The 3,373-nt window shown below is 39.0% G+C and overlaps 1 protein-coding gene across 2 annotated transcripts in view; it reads right to left on the bottom strand.

Moving 5' to 3' along the window:
* Positions 1 to 3,373, bottom strand: part of tcte1 (t-complex-associated-testis-expressed 1) — a 12,199-nt gene extending 8,826 nt beyond the window's left edge. For both annotated transcript variants that reach the window (XM_072446227.1, XM_072446218.1), the window contains exons 1-3: positions 3,254 to 3,373; positions 1,583 to 2,136; positions 515 to 964 (exon numbers count right to left, since the gene is read on the bottom strand). In XM_072446227.1, the coding sequence (XP_072302328.1) occupies positions 515 to 964; positions 1,583 to 2,136; positions 3,254 to 3,365 (1,116 nt within the window). In that variant the 5' untranslated portion in view covers positions 3,366 to 3,373. The remainder of the gene's footprint in view (positions 1 to 514; positions 965 to 1,582; positions 2,137 to 3,253) is intronic.

Below are 3,373 nucleotides of genomic sequence, written 5' to 3'. Positions count from 1 at the left end.
CATGATAAATATTGAGCCCCAAAACATATTGTTCCGTGCCGTCTATGCAGGGGACATAACAGTCTCACACACTGATGAACTCATGACATTTGTCTTCTTAAATAAGATGTTTCTGAGTCCAAGTGTTGAGGAAATGACTTGTGTTGAGTTGTAAAAAATTCCATGGACAAAAAAGAAGCACATTTTATCAGGTGTGCTGTCTACAGCTCTGCCTCTCACAATAAAAGAACGTCATTATTACTGGTATTACCCTGTTATTGCTGTGTAAAGTGATCGAACCTAATCATTTCTATTCATGGGTTTCAGCTTCTTCTTACATGCAATATTTTGAGGACTTTTTCCCATTCAATGATATATAATTTTGTTTTCAATTGTTAATCGCTATGTATTTTATTCCAACCAGATCACAGAATTAGCCTATTATGAGCAGACATTTAGACCTAACTGTGTGATTGTGACCGGCAGCACATTACTGGGTCCTTGGGCAAGGCACTCTACTAACACCATCACTCACCACTCCCAGCTGGCCGTGGAAGAGATTGATGCTGCGCAGTGTGCGATTGTGAACGAGCACGTCAGCGAGAGAGACGGCAGTCCGCTCGGCCACGTCATTCGCCGACAGGTTCAGGGTCTTCAGGGAGGAGTTCGTCAGCAGAGCCTTCGCGATGGCCTGCCCTCCTTCGTCACCCACGCGGTTCACGCCCAAGTTTAGCTCCTCTAAAGTGGAGGTCCTGGACAGAGCGTGGGCGATGGCTCTGGCCCCGTGCTCTTGGATCTTGTTGCAGTAGAGCGTGAGCGTCCTCAGCTTACTCCGGGAAAGCAGTTTGCCGATGGCTCTGGCTCCTCTGTCTTCAATGTAGTTGTAACTGAAGTCCAGCTCGGTCAAAGAAGGGTGGTTCAATAAGTGTTTAACCAGAAGTCTGCACTGTGCGTCGCCTACGTTGCTCTGGTGGAGGTGCAGAACCTGCAAAAACACAACAAAATGTGTTCCATAATTCACGCATATGTACAGACTCCGAAAGGGACAAAATATATCAATTCAAATTTGTCATAATTAGGGATGGGCGACATTGGAAAAAATGTATGACAATATTATGTCAGTTCAACAGAAATGTATTATATAATATGTCTTCAAACATATTAGTTCAGGTTTAATTATCAGACAAATATGAAATGCCTGTAAAATAAATCCCAAAGTGCAGGAATATCATTTTAATCATCTTTTTTTATAAACTATAAACTAATATTCAAATTTTGCATATCTTCAAAACAACATTCACAATATTTTTTTAATTTTTATTTATGGCCCACCCACCTATTTATAATTGCTAATATGAATCTGGATTTGCACCACTTACCAAATATTTTGACTATTTAACTATGGGTTAAAACAAGTTTAATCTGTAAAGTATTTCTTAAAAAGCAGAAGACAAAAACAAAAATAAAAATGTATGTGCCCGATGAGGTACCTGTACCATAGTTTGAGAACCACTATTTTATGGCAAATAAAGAAAAATACATACATTTTTAAAAAGCCCAAACTGCTCAATAAGATGAAGTAATTCTAAATAAAGTAACACACCTTGAGAGTCTTGCAGGACGCCACAGCCTGAGCGAGTGTCTTACAATCTCCCTGTGTCATCTGAAACATCTCTTTTTTATAGTTCATGCCGCACCGCTTGATTCTGTACACCAGGTAGAGCTCTTGCAGGTTAATAAGCTTTTCTAACAGGAAATTGAAATTAAAACGGTCTAGAGTTGGTTTGGTCTCTTCTTCATGGATACTGGTCGCCTCGTCTTCCTCCTGTGGTCTGATCGGCAACAGAAGCTCCTCGATGTTCAGTCTCTTCACATAATCCTTACACAGAGGCAGCATTTCAAGGATGGTTTTGAGCTCCGTCTCTCCAGGGAGAAAGGCTTCAATCAGCTTCTCCAAGAAGCGCTCAAAAAACAGTCTTTTCCAGCTCTGGCCGTGGTAGGACACATCACAATTGTCCCAGAGTTCCTTGCTTCGCCGCTGCCAGTACACACCATCAGGGATCAGTTTGGCCGTGACTTTCAGGGGCACGTGCAGTGTCAGCTTCTCCTGGATGAAGTTCTGCTCCGACCGGCTCAGTTCTTTGTATAAGGGCTTGCCTTTGAAAACAAACCAAATGAGAAGAAATGGGTCAAAGGTCAAATTAAGCAGCTGTAATTAATAATTCTGAGCATATTTGTAGTATGGGTGGACAATATATTGATCAAAATGTTGGTATCACTGGCTATGTTCACATGCAAACCAGAATCTGATCTTTATGTGATTAATTCATGTGGAATTGTCACATTATTGAAAATATGTGGGTACATTTACTACTGGAAACATTTTGGTGTATGTTTGTAACCTTATTCAATTAATTTTTAGAGTAAATGTTGTATTTGGAGGTCAAAGTATGGAATTTAGAATAACTCCAATCTCGAACATTTTTTCTAAATGTTTCAATTTTTTTTTGCATCATTTTCCTTGTCAAAATTTGCAAGGTGTGAACAATCTGAAAGAAATCAGATTACAGTACAACATACGACAGTGCAGTACAAGATATTATATTTAGTCCAGATAAATACATTTATTATTTTTACAAACAGCTTATTACTATAACTTAGCTTACTTTGAGAGCCTTGCTAGATTTTAAAAAATGTGATATTGCTATTGGCAAACAATGATATCTGTAACATAAGCAAGTAATTAATGTTTAGTAGCTAAAGTAGAAATACGTTGTAATAGAATAAAGGTTCTAGTACTAGTTAATTATTACATTGGAAATTGCATTTATTCTTTTTTTATAGTCATGAAAATAAAGGGTAGAAAGTATTTAGTTGTTTGGAATGAATCCATAAGGCTTCAAATTATGTTTTTTTTTTTTTTTTTTGATTTGCAATAAAGACACTGTGTTCAGTCGGTGTAATCCCAGGCGTGGCCCATCTGGAACTGTAAACAGTTACATCAGCCGCCCCAGGGGTGGAAATTAGCACTTGAGCTTCAACCTGCAACTCTCCTGAAGGTTAATGTATATTGTGCACTGCCCCTCTCTATAAAGAAATAAATTAACTAACTAATTAACTAACTGTACTGACTTAGACGGGAAGTACTCACGCTAACCTTGAGCTAACGACGGCCAACTTATACACAGAGCCAATTACAAACTTTGGATTTGTTATTTAACTTACAACCATGGTCCCTCAAGGTCACCTGAAACCCAGCACTCATCCCCTGTACCTTCTATGTTTTTCATGATGGCTTGTAGACAGAGTTTAGACAGAAAAGGCACTTGTTCTAAGGACCAAGTGGGGTCCTCAGCGATGATCCTCCTCCTGTTTGCACTGGTCATTTTCACTG

This window comes from Eucyclogobius newberryi, unplaced genomic scaffold, assembly GCF_026437365.1.
Source record: "Eucyclogobius newberryi isolate DKJ021-1_F unplaced genomic scaffold, fEucNew1.0.hap1 SCAF_1, whole genome shotgun sequence".
NCBI classification, from domain to species: Eukaryota; Metazoa; Chordata; class Actinopteri; order Gobiiformes; family Gobiidae; genus Eucyclogobius; species Eucyclogobius newberryi.
The sequence above is the reverse complement of the archived record's forward strand: the minus strand, read 5'-3'. Positions and strand labels throughout refer to the sequence as shown.